This window comes from Astatotilapia calliptera, chromosome 7 (assembly GCF_900246225.1).
Source record: "Astatotilapia calliptera chromosome 7, fAstCal1.2, whole genome shotgun sequence".
Lineage (NCBI taxonomy): Eukaryota > Metazoa > Chordata > Actinopteri > Cichliformes > Cichlidae > Astatotilapia > Astatotilapia calliptera.
In genome coordinates this window covers 50,799,062-50,825,013 of record NC_039308.1, presented here as the reverse complement: position 1 = coordinate 50,825,013, position 25,952 = coordinate 50,799,062, and the positions used below count along the sequence as shown (strand labels likewise).

Below are 25,952 nucleotides of genomic sequence, written 5' to 3'. Positions count from 1 at the left end.
CATGCCAGGCTAATTGCTGAAATATAAACCACTGCGCACTGCAAAGCTGTCCTGTGACCAGTAAGTGTGGTGCAGTGAATAGCGTTTTAGAAGCACGGAATAATTCTGTGGAAACCTTTATAAATTAAAACCGACACATCTGACATAAGCTAGATAAAGCAGACAAGGTACAGTAAGCAGAATAAGACAAAGTTTAAGTCCAAATTCAGAAATCAGGGAGGGAAAAGTGAGAGTCAGAGGGAGCGAGCAGGAGTCTGCCTGAGGAGGAGGGAGGCTGAGAAAGAAAAAGAGGAGAGCAGAGAGGCAGGCTTTGCCTTTTCTGGTAGTTGTAGTCACTGCAAAGACAAGCAGGAATTCTTTTTGCGCTGCAGAAGGACTGAGATATAAACCAGACTGTGGGAGCTGATATATGACAGGAGAGGAGTCTCTGTTGTCCGTGGACTCAACTTTCGCTATTGCTAAGGTATTGTAAACCAGCAGACAGAAGTTTTTATTGATTTTTTCATATGTTAAAAAAAGTTTGGGTGGGCCCTTTGTCATATTGCAATGTGTGTCTGTTAATCTGGACCCTACAAGCTGCTGTTAATTGAGTTTAAACTTTTTTTTTACATGTGCATTAAAAAGTAAATGTCCATTTCATTTAACTTAGGATACTCATGCTGACATTATATTTGTGTCTTTTAGTGAGAAAGCAAGGAGAACCTTTTGGCCACCATGGATGACGACTTTGACCGCCGCATGGAGCTGAGGAGGCAAAGGAGAGAGCAGATGCGCCTTGAAGCTGAAAAGTGAGTAATCCTGTAAAACCTGCGCAAAACAACACATGCACACACACACAAAAGACACAGTCCTGAGCATGCAGACTTAAAATTACAAGTGAAACTCACAAAAAAAGGGTGAATGCACTGTGAATATCAGAACATCTTACACCACATCATCTTGAATTAAAGCCTCAATAGCATTGTTAGCATGCAAAGTATTTGTGTCGGCTCACAAAACAAACCGGATAGATTTTATATTTGATTAGCAGGGCCTACTCACCCACTCCGAAACACACACACACACACACACACACACACACACACACACACACACACACACACACACACACACACACACACACACACACACACACTTTTTTTTTTAGTTTTTAAACAGCAGCTGTTTCCCAGTCACATCTGTGGTGACACTTTTAAACCCTTGGGTGCAGTGAGCCATTCTGAAAACATTAAACAAGATGTTCCTCTTCTGATCGTTCTTCTGTGCCCTCCGATGATTGGTTCGTCTCATGGACACATGCTCAGTGAGCAGGCCTTTCTATATATGCATACTATATGTTGTTTGATGTATGGAAGGATGCATGATGGAGTTTTTTGTCTCCACACGGAGCAGAAGGAAGAGCCGATAATGGCCCAATGATCTCCACACTATCCTGAGCTCATTAAGGGGACCGTCATCTGTGCTGCTGTTTGGGTTTACCTTTCATTCTCTGTTGTTTCATTCAGTCTCTTTCATGTGCTCAGTAAATTAAACAATAATGTTTAAAAGATGGTGCTGATATCCACCCCAGTGGTGTAAAGTAGAAGGTTTGTACTTGCTGTGACCTCAGGTGGAGTAGAAACAAAGTGAGAGATGCTGACACTTAAAGATGTCAGAAGTGTTTAATCGCAGAGCTAATTAAACTGATGATCAAACACTGCGGTCACTGCATTTTACTCTCTGAATGGATTTGAAAAGATTATGATCACTTTAATCCTTTATGTGATCATATAATCAAGATGTCCAAACATAGCCCAGCATGTTGTGCTTTTTCCAGTCGGGTGCTGTCATATCAGATGTGCCATCAGTGCCCAAGCAACGAAGAGCATTCCTTGCAATTTTCTCACAGCCGGCCATGCCAAACCAGCCTGCCCTTCCTTTTATGCCTTCCAGTTCCTCTCCAAACGCTGCCGACACTGGAATGTTTTGACTGTCATTTTTATTCCAGTGCATAATAGCCTGCTCCGAGGGCTTCAGACTTACACTGCTTGAGCTGAGCTTTTTAGCCTCTTTCCTTCATTTCACTCAGCACCTCTGTTAGCCAAGTAGCTCCCATCATATTTCCCCTCATTTATTATGCTTCGTGTCCCTCGGGCTGGTTGTCTGAAATTTAACTGTGACATTTTGACAGCACTCAGTCAGGAAGCTTCTAAGTTTGGGCTGGGGTTCTCTCTAATTGGATTGCTTCCTCACTGATTTCTCTAGGTGATCCGTGCCACTTGGAGAAATCTTTGCCTGTGGATTTATTGGCTTTCCGCCTCATTTGGGTCTTTGTTGCTGTTTTAAAGACAGAAAGGATTCTTGCGGTTGCCTTCCACCTCTCGCAACATCTGTAAAAGATTGCCTCGCAGATTCAGGAAGAGCAGAGGGAAATAATACCCGTGTGCTATCAATGGACCATTTCAAGCTCCCTCTCTGTCTCATAAAGCCTGGTAATACTTAAAAAGATACTCCCAGGCATGTTGAAAGATTAACTGTGGAAGCATTCAAAGCTGGATGAAAGTCACTGACAGGAGATATGGGGTTGATGGAGAGGAACAGCATTGTTCTGCATCCCTATTCTGTTGCTTTTTCTCCCTTTTTCATATATTACATGTTGTAGTATTAAGTCCCAAGTGAGCCAGTCTTTTGAAGTACACGCATCTTCTTGGATGTGACATTTGCATGTGTAGCACGTGTGTTTATAATTATTTCTTATAGACTATTTTCCTCTCAGTTGTGGTATCTCAAATCTTCATCGTGTCTTTTAAAATCAGCTTTAGATGGTATGGCTTTAGCTTCTCATGTGGTCAACATAAAAATGTCACATATCACATATTTCTTTTGGAGGAAATTGTGTTTTTGATTTATGTGAAGTTTTTTAAATTTTTATCAGGAAAAACACTTGTTTTGTCACTTTAGGTTTCTTAAAAACATAAAATAAAATGTGTATGGGAAACTCCACTCTACACTAAAGCCTTACATAACATGTCATAGTGTGTCACAAGTAAAGTAGGCACAACCACGAGGTCCATGGAGCTCAAAGCATTTACAGTTAGGTCCATAATTTGTTTTCATCTGTTCATCTATACAGCGTCAAAGTGAATTTGCAGTCAGCTTTTAATACTAGTACAAATACTAGAAGAGGAAAGTACCATTGGGAACGATCCAGCATTCTCACGTAGGCAAATGTGTAGTAAAAAGACAGAGACAGGAAGTTAAACTAATAGGCATACACAAGCAAAGTGATAGGCAAAAAACAAAAAACAAAACATGAGCCGAAACTATATCACAAACTCCAAACCAAGGCATTTACAGATTCAATAAAGGACTAGATGTTACAATCTCTGATAATGCATTGCTTCAAATGAAGAAAGTCTTGAGGGATGGCTACTATGAAGAAAGGCAGCCTGAAAGCTTTACCAGCGGGACACATCATCAGTTGTGGCTTAACTTCACAGGGTGTTTCGGGCCTTTTATCACAAATTATACCAATTTTATTTTCTGCTTCTTTTAACTTCCTTGGTTAGGTTTAGGGATTAGAAATCTGATCTAGAGTATAATTTTTAAAGACAGCTCATCAATAGTGGACCTTGGATTCATTGGGTGTTTTAGCCATTAACACTAGACAGTGATATTTTAGCACAAAAGCTGCCATTAAGCCAAAGTAGCTTTCACGTGGATTGACGTGTTTTCATGGTTTAACCCAAAAAACTAAAATGCATTTTAAACAAAAGACTGTAATTCTGCACATGTGCTCTTTCAGAACAGGTAACACCAATGATGATGATGAGGAAGAGGCTCGGGAGCGAAGGAGACGCGCAAGGGAGGAGAGAAAGAAGATGAAAGACTCAGAGGAATCTGGTACGACTGAGGTGATCGACACTAACAGGTAAGATGTGTAGCCATCATCTAGAATGAGGTTAAATAAGTAACTTCCCATTAGGGGTTTTCTTAATGAAAAAAACTTTTTTTTGACGTATGAAAAATAAATTTACACACAAGTTGAATTGTTGTGTATAAAAGCAGCACATTTTATTACCTTGGCCTATTGCACAAATTAACTGTGTCACAAAAAACAAAAAAGTGTTTTTTCATTTAATTTTATTCAAATGCTTTTTTGTTCCTGCGTAAGCGTCACTGAGAGAGAGAAAAAGAAAAACGCAGCAGCTCTACAGCCTATCTAAGTGTTTGGTATTGATAAAGCCCTCCAGCCTTAATATTTGGAAAGCTCCAGCGGTTGTGAGGTTCTTGGATTGATGTTTTCGCTGGTTAGCCACAGGAGAAAATTCCACTCAGAAAGACTTGTGGGTTCATCACACTTGATCAGACCAAAACATTTGATAGCAGCCAAGATTTTGAGGTTCGACTTTGATTGAATTTAATCTTTGGTGTTTTGTTTTTGTTCTTTAATTTTTCAGCGTGACAGAGACAGAGTCCTCCACGGCCGTAAGCGAAGGGGCAGATGATGATCAAGCTTTGCTGGAGCGCCTCGCCAGAAGGGAGGAACGCAGGCAAAAGAGGATGAAGGAGGCCATGGAGAGACAGAAGGAGCTCGATCCCACAATTGGCACCACCAATGGCACAGACGTCACATTGGAAGAGCAGACTTTCATCAGCATCAGCAGGCAACAAAATACAGAGGAGGAGGAGGAGGAGGAGGAGAAGAAGGAGGAGGAATCTGCCCAGGAGGAGGTGACGAGAACTGATACTAACTCTTGGAGGAAAGAAGAAGAAGACACAAAGGAGGACGAGAAGGTAAGATGTGTTTCAGCCTTTTTGTTTGTTTTATAAATTATAATGTATTTACTGGGGAAAAAAGTTTTTATATTGTGATTTTTTTTATTGATTAATTGATTTATTTTTGTTGTGATTGTCAGGAATCTGTTGAAGAATCAAGAACACAAACAACAGAAAATGAGGTAGAGTTTTATGTCTTTTTACCTCTTTTAGACTCATTAATCCAACTCCATAAAACTGACGGGAAGTAAATTTAATTTGTTTTTGTAGGAAGAGACTGAGGAGAAGGCTGCAGCAACAGAGGTGGACACTGAGGAGCCAGGTTTAGAAAATAAAGATGCTGAAGATGAGCCTGCGCCTGGTGTTGACAATGAAGAAGAAGAAGAAAAGAAGAGGCAAGAAGAAGAAGAAAAGCATCAAAAGGAAATGGAAGAAAAGCGGAGGATAGAAGAGGAAGAAAGACAAAAAAGGGAAATGGAGGAAAAACTCCAGAAGGAGGAGGAAGAAAAGACACTAAGGGAGGAGGAGGAAAGGAGAAAGAAGGAAGAAGAGGAAAAACAACAGAAGGAAACTGAGGAGAGGCTTAAACAAGAGGAAGAGGAAAAACAAAAACAAGAGATGGAGGAACAAATGAAAAAAGAAGAGGAGGAAAGACAGAAAAGAGAGCTGGAAGAGAGACAAAAGAAAGAAGAGGAAGAGAAGCAGAACACCGAGGTGGAAGAGAGACTGAGAAAAGAGGAAGAGGAAAGGCAAAAAAAGGAGCTGGAGGAAAAGAAGAAGAAAGAGGAAGAGGAAAAACTGAAAAGGGAAATGGAAGAAAAGAAAAAGAAAGCAGAAGAGGAAAAACGAAAGAAGGAAATGGAAGAGAAGAAGAAAAAGGAGGAAGAGGAGAAACAAAGGAAGAAAGAAGAGGAGGAGAGACGAAAAAGGGAAGTGGAAGAGAAGAAGAAAGTAGAGGAGGAAAAAAGGAAAAAGGAGGCTGAAGAGAAGAAGAAAAAAGAGGAAGAGGATAAGCGCAAAAAGAGAGAGATGGAAGAGAAGAAGAAGAAAGAGGAGGTATTGATGGGATTTGTGGGACTTTTGTGTTAATGTAACTATTTGCAAAGTAAAAAAACACTCTTTATTTATGTGGGTTTGTTCTTGCTTTGCTGTGTGATGTGGTTTTGTGGTTTGGTCACAGATCACAGTGCAGTCGCAGTGTTTTGCTGGAGGTGGTGATATCAAGGATGCTGCAGTGTCATAGCTCTTTAGCTTACATCTGCTTTGCATTCACTACCAGTACTCCACTATTGTTTGATGGCCTTTGTCCTGTGTGTGTGTGTGTGTGTGTGTGTGTGTGTGTGTGTGTGTGTGTGTGTGTGTGTGTGTGTGTGTGTGTGTGTGTGTGTGTGTGTGTGTGTGTGTGTAACACTGGATGCTTGCTGATCTTTTCTTTCTCTCTTATTTTCACATCTTCGTGTGAAGGAAGAGAAGCCGAAGAGATTTGGGTTTAAGGAGAAGGTAAAACAATACTAGCTGTCAATATTCAATATGTGTTTATTTTTCTTTTATGGAAGAAAAACTTTTCTTTTCCCGTCTTTTTTGAAAGATTGAACCAACCAAACAGAATGGAGCTGTCATTGAAAGTAAATTAAAGAAAACAGAAAAGACATCAAGGTACATCTTGGCAAACTGTCTCCACAATGTAATGGGACCACTGCTTATAGACAGTCAATGATTTTGATCACTGTTAAGTCTAATCTGCATATTTTAACATGTGAATTAAATAAACTGTGCCTGTTTGCGAGCAGGGACAATCCGCCCTCCACTAAAGCAGAAGACCTGGAGCGACAGGAGGCTGAGCGAAAACTGCAAGAGCTGAAGCGCAGACGAAACAATGCGGAAAGTGAGGAGTTTGAGAAGATGAAGCAGAAGCAGCAGGGTGCCGAGGCAGAGCTGGAGGAGCTGAAGAGGAAGAGAGAGGAGAGGAAGAAGATCCTCGAGGAAGAGGAGAGGCAAAGGAAACAGGCGCTAGAGGAAAAGAAAGCCAAGGAGCAGGCGAGGATGTGTTATTTGACATTCAGGGGTTAAATATACCAATTTAAGACAGTGCATGGGTTTGGATATGTGCTATTTATCATATGTGTGGCTACAGAAATGTGACAGCAAAATGGGGCTTTTGTAACAGGAGGAGAGAAAGAGGATGAAGGAAGAAATAGAGAAAAGGAGGGCGGAGGCTGCAGAGAAGAAGAAACAGATGGAGGAGGGGTCTACAAAACCAACCTTTACTATCAGTCCCAAAGGCTCCTCTAAGGTGAGTGTCTGAGAATTGGTTCGTACGGCTTAGTTGTCACACAAGGTTCACTGAGTTGAGTTTACACACACAGTCTCGGTTGTATTTGCCCAGATCCTGCAAAGCCAGCTAAACATATGGCCACTTATCCACAGTAGAAACAAAAAGTGTCTGTGTATCTTTTTAGAGTAATTTAAATAAATGCTTTATTATACTTTGAGCACTATAATAATAACAAACTTTGAAGTCATAGCCAGATATCTGAAAACCCAGCTGAATAGAGAAAAATGCTTTTATTATAACTTGTGTGAGTAAACTCTTGAAAATAGTGACACTGTAATAGTACAGGCTGTAAAATATAGCTGTCTTGTATAAATAATGTATCTGGTTTTTATAAACTTTTATGTAATTGAAAGAAATTCCTTGAGTTTTTTTTTTTGTCACCATGAGGTTGGAAGGCAACCAGAGACTCAACGACATGTACTAAGCAAATAACACACTGTTTCATTTTCAAATCTAGGTTTTCTCACATACTGTGAGATGATTTGGAGTGCTGCCTGGTTCATTTTGTTACTTGATGACAGAGCCAGCCAACCTGTTTCCCCCTGTTTCCATGCTTTGTGCGAAGTGGAGCACAGATATTGTTGTTCTCCCTTTATGGTCAAACATTTTTTCCTGACTACTGTTTTTGTTCATTTGGCATTCCCTTATCAAGTTCTGGTTTTAATTCCACTGATATAAGCTGTATGCTATTGATTAAAAAAAATAATGACACCTTGTGGTGCAACGCTACCATAGCTTTTTTTATAGAGTGTGTCTTTTGTCGTGTCCCCCCACCTCACAGCACTGACCGGTCATGGCAGATTGCTGCCCCTTCCTGACTGTTCTTCTGATTTGGCGCTATATAAATAGAATTGAATTGAGTTGCAGAATGTGATTTGTGGCTTTGAAACGCTACTTGGTGTAAAAATCCACATTGTTTTGTGCAGATTGGGGAGAAGGCAGAATTCCTCAGTAAATCAGCCCAGAAAAGGTAAGCCACAAAAAAGATTTTTTTCCAGTACAAGAGAAAACGATAAATAAGTGGTTGGTGGCTTTTACTAATGCCCAGTGCCTGGTTCATCTGTGCAGCACCACAGCCAGAGTGTCACACACTCCTATTGTCTCCAAGATTGGCAACAGAATGGAACAATACACTTCTGCCATCCAGGTGAGAGCTGATCTCTATGTTAAATATTAATCACCATCCTTAATAAAGGTAGCAGTAATAGTCATGTTTTATTTGAACATATATTCTTTTAAGTTGCAACCAATGCAACAACCTTAAGATGGTCCATTTGAAGTCAGAGTATGATGCATCAGCTACACGAGAAACACATTTTTCTGGTGTAAATGGTTTAAATGGAGCAAGTCTCACATCCTATGTATGGTTAAGTGTCATCGACTCATCTCTATTAATGGGTCAAACCAGGCTGAGAGGTGAAGTGTAGTGTTAGTTCAGTCAGATGACACAGTCAAGCTCAACCCACGGTTCATAATGACTCACATTCAGCACATCCAGTAGACCTATTTCATATGAAATAGAAGGTAAACACAGGTATTATTAATCACACCAATTAAGATTCTCCACCTCCATGCACATAGATGGGTGGGTAGGTCCCAGAACAGAGCAATACTTCCAAATATAGGTTGTAGATGGAAAGAATAATTATTTTTAACTAATGTGAGTCTGACTAAAATGGTAATGGAAAAAAAAGCTGGACAGTAAATATTTGTTAAGACTGAGGAGCCATCAAGATTTAAATTTAGATAAGATTTAAAATCTTATCTAAGTAAATGTAGCAGATAAAATGTTCAATGTTAGCCTGCGAATTTGAAATATACACATATGAAGGGTGTATATTTCAAATTAAATATGTGTAGATTAAATTTTTTTTTTTTAAAGCTGTATTTTCTTCACTTGGTACTAAATGATTAAAAGTTACAGTTAGTTATATTTGTATTGCAACATGGACCTAATGTCAAAGCTCTGAAAAGTGCCGATCATCATTTTGAGGCTTTTTATCTCAGTAAATAGTAGAATAAAATTGATAAATTGAAATGAAGCACAGTTATCTTAAAATTGTGCTTAAGTACATTAATGTTCTTGGGTAAATTTAAATCTATGTTGTTATTTGTGTCCCTGAGCTTGCTCCTGTGTTTGCCCATGTAAATGTAACTAAATACATCTTTGGGTGCCTAGAAAAGCGCTATATAAATGCAGTCCATTATTATTATTATTATCTTTTTACAGGGAAACAAAGATGTAAAATCTCCCAAGTCTCCAGTGGCAGATATTCCTACGGGGGGAACACGCAGCATCAAAAGTATGTGGGAGAAAGGCAACGTGGGCAGCACCTCTGAAAGTCCCTCACCTGCAAACAAGGTAACGGAGAATGAGACAGAAAGAGGCTTAGTGTGGTTTAGTGTGTGATTGCATATTTAAAGTGTTTCTTCAGCAGGATGTGGCCGGTATCAAAGGAAGTGTGACCGGACGTGTCAACAGTTGGACGGGAAAGCCGGCAGAAGGCGAGAAGACAGTAGCGCCAGCACCTGCAGCAGCAGCACCGGCACCAGCGCCATCAGCAGCTGCAAAGCCAGCACCAGCAGCAGCAGCAAAGCCCGCAGTAAGACCTGATAAATCCTTGCCGTGATCACACATCCACACACTATTGTAAATCAGACGCCAGTCTTCAGCAGAGTAATCCCTTGATATTCTGCACATGCTGATGTGCTCATTTGCACATCAACATGCCTGTCCTTTGTTGGCTGCAGCCTTTGGGTCTGCACTCCAGGGCTGGACGGTGCTGCTGTCTTAAGTCTAGCAGCACCACATGGAGAGTTTACTGAACAGCATATGCTGTCATGGCTTTCTCTGAGTTCTTGTACACATGATGGGAAAAGCTTCAATTAATTTATTTGACCAGGAACCCATGAGAAATCTTTGTACAGAAGCAAAAAAAAGTATTTATCTATTGCAGACAACAGAAGAGCCGTGAAACACCTTTCCTTTTAACATAATTTATTTTGTATTTAAATCCTATATTCCAGAAAACTGCAGTATTTTCAAACAGAAATCTCAGTTTGCATTTAACTCTCCCTGAAATGCATGTTTTAGTCCTACTGATGAGTCCATACTTTGAGTGTCCTTTGGAAAAGGAGGAAAGGGTCATATCTATTCATAGCTATCACATATTATGACATGTCACAACAAGTAGATGGAAACTTAATGATTTAATTTGTTCTCTTTATGGTCATATAGCCTAAATAAATGTGTACTAGGGTAGTCAGTGAGCACTGTGTCCTCTTCTTAAAGTCAGACACCAGCTGCTAGTAAAAACTGTCTGGAGACACATTCATGGGGAGTAAGGTTGGTAGATGACGTGTGACATTGTTCTTAAGCAAAATTTATGAGCAAGATAACTTTGGTATCAAATATCTTGGCCAGAGAAGTTCTGTAACCTTGCTGTTACTCTTGCAGTAACACTTCCCCCTGATGGGTTGAAGCTGTACCGCAGTCTGGTGCATGTGTGGATATTAGCATTAAATCTTTACTGTGTCTTTACTGTGCTAGTGGTATTTTTCAGCCTTTCTGTCCTCTTTAATTGTGCTCTTTCCTTCAGCTATCCTCACTCAAGCTTTTCCTGCTGCTTTTTGTCTGCTCGTCAAACTGGTAAAGGTTTTGCATATACTTCACCAATATCACCAGTAATAACCAGAAGCCTAATAAATATGTTTGGGAACTGTATTTGCATCCATTGAAGGGAAATCATTTGGTACATTTACTCCCTGGACATTGATGACTTCATACTTCATGTGATGTTAGTTTTTAGTTCTCCTTTGCTTAAACATGTCACTTAAACCCTTTACTAAGGAATCACTGTCTTCTCAGGATGAAAGCAGTTCTATAAAGCCCTTCAAATCTGTTAGAGGACCGATAAGGAAAGCTCTCCAATGTTTTACAGACAGTCCAAGTTATTGCTACTTTTTCTCATTCCTCACCATAAAAATGGTCACACTTTCAGTTATCTGATTTAATTTAAAGTAGGTTGAGGAGAACATTTGAGACAATTTACTCATAGTACCTCTGTGCTTTCTGCTGAGAAATTTCTTTGGATAAAAGCTTCTTCTTTTCTATACTTTTTGCTTAAGTAGCTGGTCTAAATATTTCTTCTGGCACTTCCCAGGGCTAACAATCTTTTTGTGCATTTTGTTTGTGACAGGATGTGAAACCAGCTGATGTGGGCAATAAGCGTGGCATGTGGGAAGCAAAGAAGGGCTCTACGCCTGGAAAGGTAAAGACACAGACACTGTTCTTTGAAGGGGCAATGTTAGTGTTTTAAAGGATTTACAATGATGTGGTAATAGTTGTTTTTCTTGATGTAGTCTACCTAATACATGAGTGAAAGTGGTCATTTGTGAAAATGTGACTCCAAGCTGATGTTACTTATTTGGAATCTTAAGTAAAAACATAAGATACACGGCTGCTCCAGTAATTCACTCGTTCCACATTTTGTCATGTTATAGTCTTATTTGTGTTTCACCTCAAAGTTCTACACACGATACACCATAATGACGAAGTGAAAAAAGATTGCTTGAAATTCTTGCAAATTTATTACAAAATATAATAAATAAATAAAAATACTCAAAACTGAGCTCAGATGCATCCTGAGCATCTGTCACATCTTTCTACAACTTAACTGGAGTTCACCTGTGGTAGATTCAGTTGATTTGACATGATTTGGAAAGGCACACACTTGTCTATATAAGGTCCCATACTAGACAGTGCACAAACCAAGCCATGAAGTCTAAGGCATTGAGCACAGATGTGGGGAAAAGTGCAGAAATTTCTCTGGCCACTGATGGAGGCCACTGTGCTCCCTGGGAGCACAGTGGCCTCCATCACCTGTAAATGAAGAACTTTGGACTCTTGGTAAAGTTGGCTGCCCGGCCAATCTGAGAAATTAGGGTAGAATGGCCCGAGTCAGCGACTTGACCAAGAACTCGATGGTGACTTTGATAAAGACAGGAGAACCTTCCAGAAGGACAACTATTTCTACAGCACTCCAGCAATCAGGCCTGTATGAGTGGCAAGATGGAAGCCAATCCTCAGCAAAAGGAATATGACAGCCCACCTGGAGTTTGCCATATGCTTACCTGAAGGACTTTCAGACCACAACAAACAAAATTCTCTGTTCTGATGAAACAAAGATCGAACTCTTTGGCCTGAATGCCAAGAGTAATGTCTGGAGGAAACCAGACAGTGCTCAAGGCCGGGCCAGTGCCATTCCTATAGTGAAGCATGGTGGTGGCAGCATCATCCTTTTGGATGTTTTTCAGCAGCAGGAACTGGGAGACTAGTCAGGGTCAGAGAAAAGATGAATGCAACAATTTACAGAGATGTACTTGATGATAAGCTGCACAAAAGCACTCTGGACTAGGGCGAAGGTTCATTTTCCACCAGGACTATGACCCAAACCTCTAAGATCATATTGAAAAAGACTTGAAGCTGTAACTGCTGCCAAAGGTGCTTCAATAAAGTGTTGAGCAAAGGCTGTAAATCCTTATGTACATGTTATTTTTTTATTTTTAATACATGTCAGAGAATGTATCAAGCATTTTTTTTTTCACCTTCACCTTCATTATGGAGCACTGTATGAAGAACTTTGAGGTGAAAAATGAATTTGATCCATCTGGAACAAAATATGGAAAAAAGAAAGCACTGTGAATACTTAGATGATAATTTGCCTGAATACCAGTAGATGATTTGTCTTCCCTCATTTATTTTGTTTCCTTTATTCCTTCTGCTTGCACAGGTGGCTGTGGGAGGCAAGTTTTCTCGTTAATGGTAAGCTTCTGAAGTGACTGTATGCAGTGGTCAAATGTAACTAAGTACCCTTACTCAATACTGAACATTTATCATTGCACAAGTAAAAATAAATAGTCTAACATACAGTAACACTTGTGCATAACTATAATATACCACTAAAAGAGTTTAATAGTTGTTCCTTGTTTAATGTCAGAGAAAAGGTTTAACAAATACTAAACAGATAGACTCTCTTATGGTAGAGTTAATATGAAGTGACACCTAGCTAGCTTACAGAGATGGGAAATTAGGGCAAACAACCGATCATTTAAAAAACAATAGTTCAAAGTTCAAACTTATTTATATAGCAGTTTTAAAACAACAGGTGTTGACCAAAGTACTGTCCAATAACATGGACAAGGCAATAAATATAAAAAAAAACAGAATAGTATTTTAGAAGAGAATAAAATCATAAAAAGAGAATAAAATCATAAAAAGAGAATAAAATCATAAAAAAGAATAATAGTAACAAACTCATGATGAATCAAAAGCCAGAGAATAAAAACGGGTTTTTAGACGACTTTTAAAAGTATCCAGTGTTGGGGAGGATCTGATAATCAAAGGCAATGTATTCCAAAGTTTGGGGGCAGTCACAGCAAATGCCCGGTCTCCTCTGTGTTTTAATCTGGACCTATAGGGATAACCAAAAGCATTTGGTCTGCAGACCTCAAGGATCTTGGGGGAGAATACCAGGTTAGGAGATCAGCAAGATATGTAGGGGCTTTCTTTGCAAGCTCCTTTGACAGCAAGATATGTAGGGGCTAGTCTATGCAACGACTTAAAAACAAGTGTTAAGATCTTAAAGTCAATTCAAAAGCTGACTGGCAGCCAGTGTAGTGATGCAAGTATAGGAGATATATGATCTCGCTTGTGTGTGCCAGTTAGGAGCTAGCTGCAGTCGGCCAGTTGATGAAGAGGTGACACCAGACTAGAGACTATTACAGAAGTCGAGGCGAGATGAGATGAAGGCATGGATCGCTTTCTCAAAATCTCTGAAACAGAGAAAGATAAGATAAGATAAGATAAGATAAGATAAGATAAGATAAGATAAGATAAGATAAGATAAGATAAGATAAGATAACCTTTATTAGTCCCACATGTGGGAAATTTGTTTTGTCACAGCAGGAGTGGACAGTGCAAAAGTTATGAGGCAAAAATTAGAATACAATAAGAATAAATACAGTACACAACTGTACAGAATAGAATAAAATAAAATACTATATACAGTAGAATAAAATAAAATAAATATACAATAAGATAAAAATAGAATACAAATACAAATACTATATACAACTGAGTAAAAATACAACGATGACAGAAAGGATTATTGCACTTAGTATTATTGCATATGTATGGATGTGTGTGCTTGATCAGTTAAAGTCTTTATTACGGAGTCTGACAGCAGTGGGGAGGAAAGACCTGCGAAATCTCTCCGTCCCACACCGTGGGTGCCGCAGTCTCCCACTGAAGGAGCTGCTCAGTGCTGTCACAGTCTGCTGCATGGGGTGGGAGATGTTGTCCATCAGGGATGACAGCTTAGCCGCCGTTCTCCTGTCACTCACCACCTCCACTGGGTCCAGAGGGCATCCTAGAACAGAGCTGGCCCTTCGGATCACCCTGTTCAGTCTCTTCCTGTCCCCAGCAGAGATGCTGCCGCCCCAGCAGACCACGCCATAAAAGATAGCAGAAGCCACAACAGAGTCATAGAAGGTCTTCAGGAGTGGGCTCTCCACTCCAAACGACCTGAGTCTCCGCAGCAGGTACAGCCTGCTCTGCCCTTTCCTGTAGAGGGCGTCTGAGTTATGAGTCCAGTCCAGTCTGTTGTTCAGATGAACACCAAGGTACCTGTAGCTGTCCACAGCCTCAATGTCCATACCTTGGATGTTCAGTGGTTGCAGTGGAGAATGCTTGTGCCTGCGGAAGTCTACCACCAGTTCCTTGGTTTTACTGGCGTTGATCTGGAGGTAGTTCAGCTGGCACCAGTCCACAAAGTCTTGGGTCAGACCTCTGTACTCCTTGTCGTCCCCATCAGTGATGAGGCCGACTATTGCAGAGTCATCAGAGAACTTCTGCAGGAAGCACTGGGTGGAATTGTGGGAGAAGTCTGCAGTGTAGATGGTGAAGAGGAACGGAGCCAGAACCGTTCCCTGTGGGGCCCCCGTACTGCAGACGACCCTGTCCGACACACAGCCCTGAGTCCTCACATACTGTGGTCAGTCGGTGAGGTAGTCCAGGATCCAGGTAGTGAGGTGATGGTCCACTCCAGAGTTCACCAGCTTGTCCTTTAGAACCGAGGGAAGAATAGTGTTGAAGGCACTGGAGAAATCAAAGAACATGATTCTCACAGTGTTTCCAGCGGTCTCCAGGTGAGCGAGGGAACGATGTAGGAGGTGAATGACGGCATCATCCGCTCCAATGCCAGGCTGGTAGGCAAACTGAAGTGGGTCCAGTGATGAGCTTATTAGGCACCGAAGCTGAGCCAGGACCAACCGCTCCAGGGTCTTCATCAGGTGGGATGTCAGAGCCACCGGCCTGTAGCTGTTGAGGTCCTTGGGGCGTGAAGTGTTTGGCACTGGTACAACACAGGAGGTTTTCCAGAGCTGTGGGACTCTTCCCAGCCTCAGGCTCAGGTTGAAGAGGTGCTCCATCACCCCACACAGTTGGTCCGCGCAGGACCTGACGACCCTCGAGCTGATGCCATCTGGACCCGCTGCCTTCTTGCCATTAATCCTCCTCAGTTCCCTCCTAACCTGGGTGGTTGAGAGAGACAGGCTGGAGCCTTGTGTTGAGTGTGTATTGGATGCTGCAGTTGGGGGTGGGGGGGAGTGAGCAGGGTGAATAGAGGAGGTGTGAAGTGTCTGGGCTTAACTTTTGTAATTAGGTGAAGATGAAGGAAACTGGTTTTGACTACATTATTTATCTGTTTATGAAATGTTAAATTGCTGTCAAAAATCACCCCTAAATTTCTTGCAAATGGTTTTTTATCACTTTCTAAGGGGCCATGGTCATAATGGTCAGAAGGACCAAAGACAATGACCTCAGTTTTCTGTTCATTTAGATTTAGAAAATTTAGAGCCATCCATGCCTTGACATCTTCTAGACAATCAAACAGTCCCTTCAGAGGATTCACAGATTTTCATTTTAGTGGAAGGTAAATCTGAGAATCATCTGCGTAACAGTGAAACGAAATTCCATATTTTTTAAAAATAGATCCCAACGGGAGCATATAAATTGAAAAAAGGACTGGACCAAGGATAGAGCCCTGGGGGACCCCGCAAAAAAGGGTCGTCTTTGGAGACAATGTGTCTCTGAATCTAACAGAGAAAGTACGATTAGATAAGTAGGATTTAAACCATTCCAAAGCAAGCCCTTTAATTCCGGCACATTGTTCCAGTCAAGAGATAAGAATCCTGTGATCTACTGTGTCAAAAGCAGCACTGAGGTCTAATAATATTAAAATAACAGAATCTCCCGAGTTGGTAAAAGTTAAAAGGTCATTAGAAACTTTAAAAGAAAATAAATCTGCGTGTGATTTCAAGTGGGTTAAATTCTAGACTATTTGTCTTTATCCAGTGACTTCCTGTTCATGGAGTCTCCAATGACCAGAACCCCTTTGGTAACCAAACCAACTGCTAGCTGTAGCTTTCTTCCTTCCTTTCTTCCTTCACAGACATAGCTGTAGCTTTGTATTTACAAACTTAAGTGTGGTATAGGTCACCACTTCCTTTATCAGAAATAGACAGCCTAGAATAAAGTAAAGGGCGAATGACAACACACATTTCCTAAAATATCAAATTAGTCCTTTTGCTGGAGATATTTTTAGTGTCTCTACATTGGGGTTAGCTCTACTTTCACTCGGGCAAAGTGAATACTTCTTTTAACACTGCAAAGCTGAACATCGTACATGTTAAACCAGGGCTTTATGTTGGTCAGTCCTGGGGGAAGCAAACTTGAGATGAAGTGTGTCTGCTCTTCAAAACATGTACTGGACAAGTACAATAAGCCTTGACTGATTTATAGCCCAGCAGGAGCTCGTAACTACTACTACCCACCAACTTCTCTTTCTACCAGCGTAGCTGCTCACTGTAAATCAAATCTGCTGCTGGAGATTTTTGGGCACGGGCTCAGCTCTGTGGCACTGCGATCTATATTTAAAAAAACACTCACCCTGACCTTGTTTCCCAGTATAAAGAAAGTTCCAGACTCCTGGGATGACTGTCATGTTTTTGCTGTGGGCTGTTCCCCAAGTTCCACCTGGACTTGGGGAACCGTGCGGAGTGTCAGAGAGCTGTCAGGCATACCAGAGTGCAGCTGCTTGATTGTCACATTACAACTGACTGCTGAAAAGGATTACTAGCCATTTAAGAAGCAAATCGGGCTCGATCACCAGGCTTATTCACTCAGCGCTAATGATAAAAACCTAAGATGAGCTACCACAGCTACATAGGACAAGTTAAAACGTTTGACTTTACAACATAAATCATGAAAAAGATATTGACTTTGGCATAATAAAGCTGCCTTGCTTCTTCGTGTTCAAATATCACGTTTCTTCTGACATGAAGGCATCAGTGCTTGGGCCAAAGTGTGAACAATAGGAGTGGAAAAGTGTTTGTCGAGTGTCAACTTCAACTCTAAATAGCACTCCTTGCTTGTAGCCTTCCAACTTCTTCATCAGAAATAGACGGCTGAGCAATGAAGTAAAGGGCAAATGACCAAGTTACAGCTTTCAGTCACAAAGCAAAGTGTCCTAACTCTGAACAACAACAACAGCGGCACTGAACATGCATTATATTGTATTTATAGAGAACAATGGTCGTGAAAGCATTGATTAATGATGCTGAGGCTAGTGGCTGATGATCTTTATGTTTTAAAGTTGACACACTTGAAGGAAAATATGCACAGTTTTAAGCTGCTTTCCCCTCTTGTATCTGTGGAAGCATTGTCTGTTAAATTGTCTGTTAAAATGTTTGAGGCCCATATCAAACATGGCCAAGTATGTCCTCCTTCATTTCTTAGTTTTTTGCATATTTGGTACACTTTCATGTTTCAGATATTCAAATAAATTTTAACAATAAGCATAAATACAAAATGCAGCTTTTAAATGAAAATTTCATTTATTAAGGGAAAAGGTTAACCAAACCAACCTGGACCTGTGTGAAACAGTAAGTGCTCCCTAAAACTAATGATTGGTTGTGTGACCACTGGCAGCAGGAACTGCAATTAAGTGTTTGTGATACCTGGCAATGAGTCTTTCACATTGCTGTGGAGCAGTTTTGGTTCACTTCTCTTTGCAGAATCGTTTTAGTTCAGCCACACTGGATGTAAACGGCCTGCTTAAGATAATGCCAAAGCATCTCAATCTGATTTAAGTCCAGACTACTCAAAACCTTCATTTTGTTTGTATTTTTATTTTGGGGGGCAATTCAGAGGTGGACTTGGTGGTGTGTTTCTTATCATTGTCTTATTGCATAACTTAAGTGAGCTTGAGCTTCAGGCCATGAACTTATGGCCTGACATTCTCCTTCAGGATTTCTGCTAGACAGCAGAATTTATGGTTCGTCAAGGTCCTGAAGTATGATCCGCTGGTATGATCTGTTTATGAAATGCTGTGTTAGTTTTATGCCAGATGTAATAGGACTCAAACCTTCCAAAAAGTTCAACCTTTGTCTATTCAGTCCACAGAATATTTTCCCAAATGTCATCAAGATGTTTTTTGGCAAATGTGAGGCGAGCTTTTGTGTTCTTTTTGGTCAGCAGTGGTTTTCTCCTTGGAACTCTGTATTGTTGAATCATGACCTTAATCTAACGAGTAAAGTCTTCTGTTCTTTAGATAGTGTTCTGGGTTCTTTTGTGACCTCCTGGATGACTTGTAGATGCATTCTCAGAGTAATTTTCGTGGACGATCACCCCTGGGAAGGTTTATCACTGCTCCAAGGTTTCTCCATTTGTGGATAAAGGCCTTCGTCATGGTTCACTGGAGTCCCAAAGCCTTAGAAATGGCTTTGTAAGCATTTCCAGACTGATAGATGTCAGTGACTTTGTTTCTCATTGTTTTTAAGTTTCTTTCTTTCTTTAAGATCTTTTAGGCTCCTTCATTTTGTGGAAGGTTGTTGACAGGTTCTGTTTGATTGACTTAACAGATCTGCCAAGAATCAGGCCTAAGTGTGGCAAGCTAAAGTGAACACAGCTTTCCAAAAAAAGTGTAAAAAAATTGTTCGATTGAGGATCTGAAAGATGTAAATGTGACAATATGCAAAAAAGAAAATAAAAGAAAAAAGAAGAAATCTGAAAGGGGCAAATACTTTTTCACAGCATTGTAGAAATTGCTTCAGGTTGCTCTATAAAACACACCACTAAGGCAGAGTATACGAAAATAACGATTATGACCGTGACTCGTGCACCGTTACTTCAGTACAGTGTAAGCATGAAGCGTGGTGTTGGAAACAAGAAAAGCATTTTTTAGTTTTGTAATCTCAATGATTTTACTAAAGTTTGTTTTAATACCATTTAGAGGCTGATATATATAAAATAGTTTATACCTTAAAAACATGGCATTTTTTCTACTTTTCTCTATTTTAAAATATTTTTTTATTCATTAAGGGATAAAAGTAGATTTCCAACATCAAAGAAGATTTTTGTACCAACAAAATAAAATTTACAACATTTGGAATTTATTCATTGTTCAGATTTATATATTGGTTATTGGTTATTATGCACATTGTTGTCTATTTCGATAAAATTTTAGAAACTTGCAGAAGAAATAGTAAATTTTTGTATGTAATGTAAATAATATTGTGGGATTTTATCAAGGTGATATCTGTTCTGTTTATATTCACATATTCACCTGTGGTGTCTCACCTTACTCTAACAGTGACTTTATCAGCAATGGACACAATGAGAAACTGATCTTTAATGTCTTTCTGTTTCTTTTATAGCAGGAGTGAGACCCTAACCATTGACATCCCAGTTACACCTGTTCAAACTCACACTTCTGCTGCTCTACGTTCACACTTGTTCCCCTTCAGCACGCCCGTATTTTGCATGAGGTTCGCATCACAATGAGGGAGAAGGGAATGACATAATGGGATTCCTGTGTCAAAGTCTTCCAGCTCTAGCTTTACAGTATCAGTACCTTTGCACTGCCACCTATTTTGACTTAGCCATGCTTCAAGAGTTTCATCAAAAATGAAAAGATGATGGCTTGACTTGATATGTGACTATAAGAAATTTAAAAGAATATAACACTTTCTAATTGTTTTTACATGGTTAATACTCAGTAGTAAACTAAAACTGTCCATTAGCTGTTGCTGTCACTATTTTTCATTCAAGCATTCTGCAAGTTATTTTGCTTTCAGCTCTCATTAGCAGGTCTATAATTCATATGGTGCATTTGGGCTTTGACATTATGTCATATAGCTTATACCCAGTAATTAGTATTCTTGCTTTATAGTGATACATGCACACTGCTTTTTGTGATGAAAGTTATGGTTTTGATTCCATAGAAAGTATACTGTACTCCACAGCTGGATATTGGATGAAAAGCTTGTATATAATTTACTTGTTTTGTAGGTTTTCGTTTCTACTAAGGCATCCATCATAAAGGGTTTCTGACGTATTTAATAAGGCCTTTGCATGTACTTAATATAGATCAGTTAGACGTAATTAACAAGTCTGTGGTTGTGAAGCAATAAAGAAATCTCTTTGGCTAATGTTTACAATTTTGATAAAAGTTTTTAATATTTTTTTAACAATAATAAGTTGTGCACAAACACTCATAAATAAACCATTAAATGAATGACTTTGATGTTCGCAAAGGATGGCAAAACTATCCGAGTGATTCAGCTCTTCAAGAGAGAAATATATCAACATCTGTGTAGGGGTGGGGAACGCCAGGCCTCAAGGGCCAGTGTCCTACAGGTTTTCTAAAACCTTCAAGATACCGGCCCTTGAGGCCTGGATTCCCCAACCCCTGGTCTACTGGATGGATTAATCTATTAGACATTCATGTTCTGTTAGTCATTTTTAAATACCTTGTCATGCAAACGTACTCACTAAAAATGGAAGACGTGATAAATATTTTTACCTGCTGAACATTGTAGTTTCTATTCCTATTGTGAGCATGGCATCAGTGTGACTCTTCGGATGTAGTATGAAGAGCACACAGAGAAAACACAGACTATCTGATCACCCACCTCGTGATTAACTTCAAAAGGCAACTGGCTCTTAGTTCATTCACTCGTCATTTAGTCAAATTTACAACTCCAAAATGGATGATGCACAATAATAGTTAGAAAGCCGATAAGCCTTGATAAAGGCGCTCTTATTAAAATTCTAATTAAAAAACACACAAGGATCCACACCTCAAATCATAAGTCAACACTGGCACATCCTGCCTAGGCCTGCTACAGCTGCGTGAAACATTTTCACGAATAACATCCAGCTTTGTTACTGTTATGGCTTTTTTTTTTTGCAAAAAAAAGTCTATGAATACTTGTGTATGCAAGTATCTACTGTAACAACAGTTCAGTGAACAAATCTTATTGTATTCAACAAACAGGTTATAGTCTGGCTGCTTTGCTTATCTATTGTGCATTTACATGCCACCTACTTCAGCTTTTTATGCGTTGCAGAAACATTAGAGACCTGCAAGACAATCGCAACATGCACTCTGTTTAAAAAAAGCCTGTAATTAACAGAGAATGTAACCCGGTGTTCCTGTCAGCAGTGCACATACGTTCAATTCTGCCTAAATGTATTGTGACACTTTCAGCATTTTTTTTATTGATTGCCTTGTTTGAGTTGTTTACAAATATTGTATGTATGGCTTCAGCAATAAAAAAAAAATGGAGGAAAAAAAGTTCTGGTTCTGTTTTAATTTTAACCAATGAAAGGAAATGCTGTCATTTGTAACCATTTGTGAAATTATGGTGTGTTGAAAACACAGTGGAGGGTGACGAGGCAGGAATCTACCTGCAAAACATGTAGCACGTATGAGTGTGTGTGTGTGTGTGTGTGTGTGTGTGTGTGTGTGTGTGTGTGTGTGTTAGTATCTAGTTCCTTGTGTGTCTGTAATGTCCAGCTCTCTAACAATAGACTGATCAGCCATAGGGTGTTGCAATCACATGAGTCAGAAGGGCTGGACTATGTATCCTTGATGCTTAACCTGTTTGTTAAGTTCAAGGAGCTGGAGTCTGTCGCTCGCCTCTGAGCTCCTCTGTCTGGGTCACAGGTAAGAGCACGCATGCTCTGTGTGGGGAAATGTTACCAAATAAATCTTGTTTAACCTTAAATATTGAACTGAATTAATCGATCAGTTAGTTTATCACTGAATGAAATCTGGTCTTGGATTGTTTTCGCAGCATGCTGAAATCTTTTTAAGCCACATTACAAATCCAACAAAACTGTCTCCATGGCATCTTTATAACATCTTCTGTGACTGTACAGCAGCTTGAACATGTACGCACACAGACACTATTGATAAATTCATCATTTTTGCTTACTTTTACATTTTGTTATAATAAAAACTTGTTATTGGCAGAATAATAAGCAGATAATAATAAGTAGACAATAACACATTCTATACATGAGTAGAATTTCAATGTTTTACTTCAAACTTAACTGGAGATATTAACTTTACATTTGAAGCCGTTCTGCCTACAGCATCACCATCTGCACAGTAATAAAACACTTTTTTATAGTTGTCGTCAGTAATTTCAAACTTGTGACAGGACTTTGATCACATTTAGTTGAATAACTATGTGTGTACCCTTTAAATACGCATACAGAAGTGTTTTATTTGGGCATATTGAGTAGGAGTGTTTTCCAGTTATTGTGTTGCTGCTGTTGTCCAGTTAAAGATCAGAATAGACATCTTCAACTCTGGCCAGGCTAAGATATCTGATCCAACGCTGACCCTCATTGTAAACTGTGTGAACGGTTGCTATCTCAGGATCTACTATGCTGCTTAATGATCAGAAATAGTTGTTGGTGTAAATATAGGCTAATAGGGTGTCCATTTTGCAGAGCTCACCGTTAACAAAATGTCTGACACAGAAGAAGTCGGGGAGGAAGAAGTTCAGTATGTGATCAATTTTACACTTTTTTTTTATCTTCATGTTATTATGAGTGCAACATTTCTTTATTGTGTAATTAAGAGGACATTTTTAATTGTGGCAATGTTTCTGCTCTCTTCCAGGGAAGAAGATGGTAAGAAAATTGCATCTACCCATTATTTTATACACCTGATTTCATTCCCAGTTTACTAATCATGTGTGCTCCTGGTCATCAGCACAAGATGACTCAAAGACCAAGCCTAAGTATGTTTCTTAACTTCCCTTACGTTGAGCAGTTTAAACCTCACTTAGGACGAATCATTCAACGATAAACTGTTCACACCTGCAGGTTTATGGCAAACATTTCGGCCCCGAAGATCCCTGATGGTGAAAAGGTGGACTTTGATGTGAGTCAGCCTCATCAAACGTCTCTCTGTTTGAAACTGACCAGACACATTTCTCACAATGTTTGGTTTTTTGACGCAGGATATCTACAGGAAACGTCAGGAGAAGGATCTAGCTGAGCTGCAGTCTCTGATCGAGGCTCACTTCGTCCAGAGGAAGAAAGAGGAAGAAGAACTCATTGCCCTCGTTAATAGAATTGTGAGTTGGTTGCAGAGCAGTCACAGTGTCTGTACCCGGCTGAAGTTCACTGTGACTGCGCGCACCTTTGTGTGTTTCTTGGTTGTTGTTTTTTTTTTAGGAGAAGCGTCGTTCTGAGAGAGCCGAGCAGCAAAGGATCAGGGCGGAGAGAGAAAAGGAGAGACAGAACAGACTTGCGGTACGGACGTGGATTTACACCTTCAGTCTACTGTTTATTATTCCACCTGCAGCTAAAACAGTATTGAATGATTGGCTTGTGCTGCATGCAGGAGGAGAAGGAGCGTAAGGAGCAGGAGGAACAAAGGAAGAAGATGGATGAGGACGCAAAGAAGAAGAAGGCCCTCTCAAACATGTCTCAGCAGTACGGTGGTGGACAGAAGGTCTCTCAGTTTCCTGTGAATGACAGAATTAGAATAGTATGAAGCAGACATCTGCTTGCTTGACTTAATAAGAATGGATCACCTGAGTGGATAGTCCACTGTGATGCTCCAACTGCAGTAGCTTTGCATGATTTACAGTTAAAAGTACTGGGCCCCTCAGTTTACCCACAAAGCTGGTTTTATCTACTCCACCTTTACGACTCTTCTCCCATTAAGCTCTCTCTTTTGATTGGCTGTCTTTGATAAACAGAAGCCTTGACGGTGGAAAACAATGTCTGAAACTGAGCATTCCCAGCTCTCTGAAGACTTCAGGATTACTTGTACATATGCTGGAATGCAGTTTAAAATAAGTTAATAATAATAATACATAGAGAATGTTGAGGCGGATTCATGCTCATTCTTTATGTTATGTTAAGCAGAGTGACACCAGAAGAGGCAAGAAAACAACTGAGAGAGAGAAGAAGAAGAAGATACTGGCTGAACGCAAGAAACCTCTTAACGTTGATCACCTGAGCGAGGATAAACTCAAGTATGACAACACTATGCAGGGCTTCTTCAGTATTCATAGTTCATTATGTTTCTAAATATTGGCCACAGATAACTCGTGTTAATACTGCAACATATTTAATAGTAACAGGTAATTTGATACGTTTTTGGTATGAATTTCTACTTTAGGGATAAAGCCAAAGAACTGTGGGAGTCACTCATGGGGCTGGAGGCTGAGAAGTTCGACCTCAGTGAGAAACTCAAAAGACAGAAATATGATGTAAGTCATGAACTATTAATCCGTTCTGTGATATTACTGTCATTATTTAAAAAGACAAAATAGAACATTGAGTGTATTTATGACCAACAGCACGAGAAACACCTGAAGGCAACCATCCTGCATTTATCATTTATTGATATTTGTTGGTGTGGTTTGCTAGTTTCACGATTCACGTTAGACCCCGTTGTGTAAGATTATCAGCCTTTTTATTTCGAAACACTGAGGAGATGTTTATGTGCCGTTGCAGATCAACCTGCTTCTCTCTCGTGTTCAGGATCACCAGAGGTAAGCACACAGCTCCCCCGCTGGATCTCTTCCTATTTTGATGACCTTCTAAGGTTTCTTGTCTTACATAAAGCTTCTGTTTCTCCATTTCACACTTTTCTAAGATACGATTTCACCACTCACAATCAGAAAATAGATCAGAGACCGCAGTTATGAGTGTATTATGTTCTAAAAAACAGTGTCACTCAGCTCAGCGGATACTCGAGAAATCTATCATCTGTGACATTATTAGAAAAACACATCACGTACCCTGTTCTTATAGTTTGAATTTATTTTCTGTTAAACAAACAGCATGCAGCTTGACAGCATACCCCCATGAAGTCAAAAGCCTTAAATGTTTGCGGTTAAAATTTCTGCACTTAAAATATTACCAACTTAATCATTTCCACATCATCTCATGACTCCCACAGTCTTTGTATTTCCGTCTTTAACATCTGTACCCTGGGTAATGGCATGTCGAATTGCTAAATAATGAAACTATATGATATCCGTGTTTATTAAACTCATTGGTATCCTGAACCTTTTCAGTGCCAAAGGTCGTGGAAAAGGCAAGATGGGCCGTGTGAGATAAAGCTGCTACAAGATAGAGTCGAGGCAAACGGTGACACCAGCGATGGACCCTGGTGTCTATTGTCCATGTGTTCATTCTTCTATTGTGTAAGGTTATGTGTCAGTTGCTATGGTCATAAAAGTACAAAACAAGTGTTTCTGTGTAAATCTGTCCACTATAATAACTCTTACACAAAAATTCACACTGAACAGCAAATGTGTCTACTTTTGCATTGTTCTTGTGTCGCTTTAAAAATAAAGAAATAAAGAAATAATGAATGTATGATGTATTGGTATGGGGTATGTTAACAATTACAAAAAAGTGCATTTCTTTTGCAGTGCACAAATTACTTCAAAATCCAATAAAGAGGGCATATACATG

The 25,952-nt window shown here is 39.8% G+C and overlaps 2 protein-coding genes and 1 long non-coding RNA gene across 4 annotated transcripts; all 3 read left to right on the top strand.

Annotated features, from left to right (window-relative positions):
• The first annotated feature begins 304 nt into the window (after nt 1-304).
• On the top strand, nt 305-22,903 carry cald1b (caldesmon 1b). The gene is made up of 17 exons (XM_026172257.1): nt 305-463; nt 685-788; nt 3,785-3,910; nt 4,440-4,776; nt 4,899-4,940; nt 5,029-5,195; nt 5,793-5,814; nt 6,223-6,258; nt 6,347-6,414; nt 6,549-6,795; nt 6,926-7,051; nt 8,020-8,063; nt 8,162-8,240; nt 9,324-9,455; nt 9,529-9,696; nt 11,293-11,364; nt 22,787-22,903. The coding sequence occupies exons 2-17, from the start codon at nt 715-717 to the stop codon at nt 22,901-22,903; spliced, it is 1,857 nt and encodes a 618-aa protein (XP_026028042.1). The 5' UTR covers nt 305-463; nt 685-714.
• LOC113026524 (uncharacterized) lies at nt 9,664-21,778 on the top strand. The gene is made up of 4 exons (XR_003272930.1): nt 9,664-9,696; nt 11,293-11,364; nt 12,886-12,917; nt 19,871-21,778. It is a non-coding gene; the product is annotated as an uncharacterized LOC113026524 (long non-coding RNA).
• tnnt2d (troponin T2d, cardiac) lies at nt 22,082-25,853 on the top strand. Of its 2 annotated transcripts, none has more exons than XM_026175420.1 (12): nt 22,082-22,164; nt 22,959-23,013; nt 23,131-23,141; nt 23,224-23,251; nt 23,337-23,394; nt 23,474-23,590; nt 23,691-23,768; nt 23,860-23,970; nt 24,390-24,499; nt 24,646-24,736; nt 24,984-25,021; nt 25,550-25,853. In XM_026175420.1, exons 2-12 carry the CDS (start codon nt 22,976-22,978, stop codon nt 25,590-25,592), a joined length of 723 nt encoding a protein of 240 aa, XP_026031205.1. In that variant the 5' UTR covers nt 22,082-22,164; nt 22,959-22,975; the 3' UTR covers nt 25,593-25,853. The 2 variants fall into 2 exon arrangements, with proteins under 2 accessions (XP_026031205.1, XP_026031204.1); XM_026175419.1 differs by having other exon boundaries at nt 24,387-24,499.
• Nucleotides 25,854-25,952: the final 99 nt, after the last annotated feature.

Excerpts from the sequence above, each read along its gene's own strand:
- cald1b (XM_026172257.1), top strand. The coding sequence starts at position 715 with ATGGATGACGACTTTGACCGCCGCATGGAGCTGAGGAGGCAAAGGAGA. Across the intron at positions 5,815-6,222 it reads AGAAGAAGAAGAAAGAGGAG|GAAGAGAAGCCGAAGAGATT; the intron begins GTATTGATGGGA and ends CTTCGTGTGAAG. Across the intron at positions 6,796-6,925 it reads AAAAGAAAGCCAAGGAGCAG|GAGGAGAGAAAGAGGATGAA; the intron begins GCGAGGATGTGT and ends CTTTTGTAACAG.
- tnnt2d (XM_026175419.1), top strand. The coding sequence starts at position 22,976 with ATGTCTGACACAGAAGAAGTCGGGGAGGAAGAAGTTCA. Across the intron at positions 23,395-23,473 it reads GTGAAAAGGTGGACTTTGAT|GATATCTACAGGAAACGTCA; the intron begins GTGAGTCAGCCT and ends TTTTTGACGCAG. Across the intron at positions 23,971-24,386 it reads AGTACGGTGGTGGACAGAAG|CAGAGTGACACCAGAAGAGG; the intron begins GTCTCTCAGTTT and ends TGTTATGTTAAG.